This window comes from Empidonax traillii, unplaced genomic scaffold, assembly GCF_003031625.1.
Source record: "Empidonax traillii isolate 1590-97213 ecotype Southwest subspecies unplaced genomic scaffold, ASM303162v1 scaffold2152:size35166, whole genome shotgun sequence".
NCBI lineage: Eukaryota > Metazoa > Chordata > Aves > Passeriformes > Tyrannidae > Empidonax > Empidonax traillii.
In genome coordinates this window covers 1-1,463 of record NW_020957345.1, presented here as the reverse complement: position 1 = coordinate 1,463, position 1,463 = coordinate 1, and the positions used below count along the sequence as shown (strand labels likewise).

General features: G+C 64.0%; 1 protein-coding gene across 1 annotated transcript; it reads right to left on the bottom strand.

The window, feature by feature from the left end:
* Window positions 1-262: 262 nt before the first annotated feature.
* Window positions 263-1,344, bottom strand: LOC114071624 (RNA-binding protein 3-like). The gene is made up of 2 exons (XM_027909475.1): window positions 1,139-1,344; window positions 263-448 (listed from the first exon to the last, which is right to left on the bottom strand). Exons 1-2 carry the CDS (start codon window positions 1,239-1,241, stop codon window positions 279-281), a joined length of 273 nt encoding a protein of 90 aa, XP_027765276.1. The 5' UTR covers window positions 1,242-1,344; the 3' UTR covers window positions 263-278.
* Window positions 1,345-1,463: the final 119 nt, after the last annotated feature.

Here is a 1,463-nt window from a genome sequence, read left to right as displayed (position 1 = left end):
TCCCCAAGTTCCAGCCAGCACCCCTTAGAGACCCTCCAGTGGCCTCCTGGGGATCCCCAAGCACCCCCCAGGGACCCACCCCCCCATCAGGGGCATTCAGCGACCCTCAATGCACCCCCACACCCTTAGAGACCCCCCAGGATCCCCCCCAGACCCCATTAAAAATGACCCAAACCCGCTCAGAGATCCCCCAGACACCCCTTTAGGGTCTCCCACGTCCCCACAGGGGACTCTTTGAGGTCCCTCTCTGGACTCCCTTCCGAGTGTCCCAAACCTCCTCAGTGACCCCAAAAGTCATGCAGGGCTCCTGAGGGTCCTGCAGCCCCCCCAGCCCCCCCCACCTCGCCGTTCATGGCCCTCATGGCGTCGCTGGCGTGCTCAGGGTTGGTGAAGGTGACGAAGCCGAAGCCGCGCGAGCGTTGGGTCTCCCGGTCCTTCACCACCACCACTGTGGAGGGGTCAGGGGGGTCAGGGGGCTCGGGGACCCCCCCAAATCACCACTGAGGGGCAATGGGGGGAGTCAGGGAGGGATGGCACCCCCCCCCCCACCAAAATGGGGTCTCACAGGAGAAAGGGACACCCCAACCCCAAAGCTGATCCTACACATTAAGACCCAAAGCTGGGGTCCAAAGGGACGTGGTGACTCCCACCCAAGGATGGCCCCCCCCCAAAAACCTGGGGTGTCAAAAGCAGAGGGAACCTCCCCAGACCCCATTCTAAAGGTTACACCCAAAAATAGCCCCCCCCCCCACCTTGGGTGTCACCCCAAAGCCGAGGCCTCCAGTGGGGGAGTCACCCCTTCCAACATGTCCTCCCTCCCCACGCAGATTTTGGGGGCTCCTGGAGAGATGGGGAGGGGTCCCCAGAGAATGGAGGAAGAACCTCAGGGGATTCTGGGGCTCTGGGAAAGGATTTGATTATTCTCAGAAGGGTTTGGGGGGTATATGGTCCTAGAAGGGATTTTGGGGGGATCTCAGGAGCTTTTGTGGGGCAGTAGGTGGGGGTGCTGGGGAGGAGTTGAGGTATCTGTAATATTTGGGGTTCCCAGGAGGGGTTTGGGGCTCCCAAGGGGGTTTGGGGGTGCCCAGGGGAGGGTTGAGAGGTGCTGGGGGTTCCGGGGGGTCTCGGGGTGCCTCACCCTCGGCGATGGGCCCGAAGGAGCTGAAGTGCTGCTCCAGCCCCTGCTCGTCCGTGTCGTAGTTGAGGCCCCCCACAAAGAGCTTCCCCTCCTCGGCCGCCATGCGTGGGGGGCGGGGCCGGGAGTGATGTCATAGGGTGGGGCCCTGCCCCTCCGGCGACACTGCAACCTGGGCAGCGGGAGAGAGGTATGGCGTCATAGCCCTGCCCCCCCTCCCCCCCGCCCCGGGCTGCTGTGACATCACAGCCCGGGCAGGGAACTCCCCGGGGTCCCCCGCGGTGTCACAACCCTCAAAGCGACCCTGATGACGTCACAGCCCAGAGGG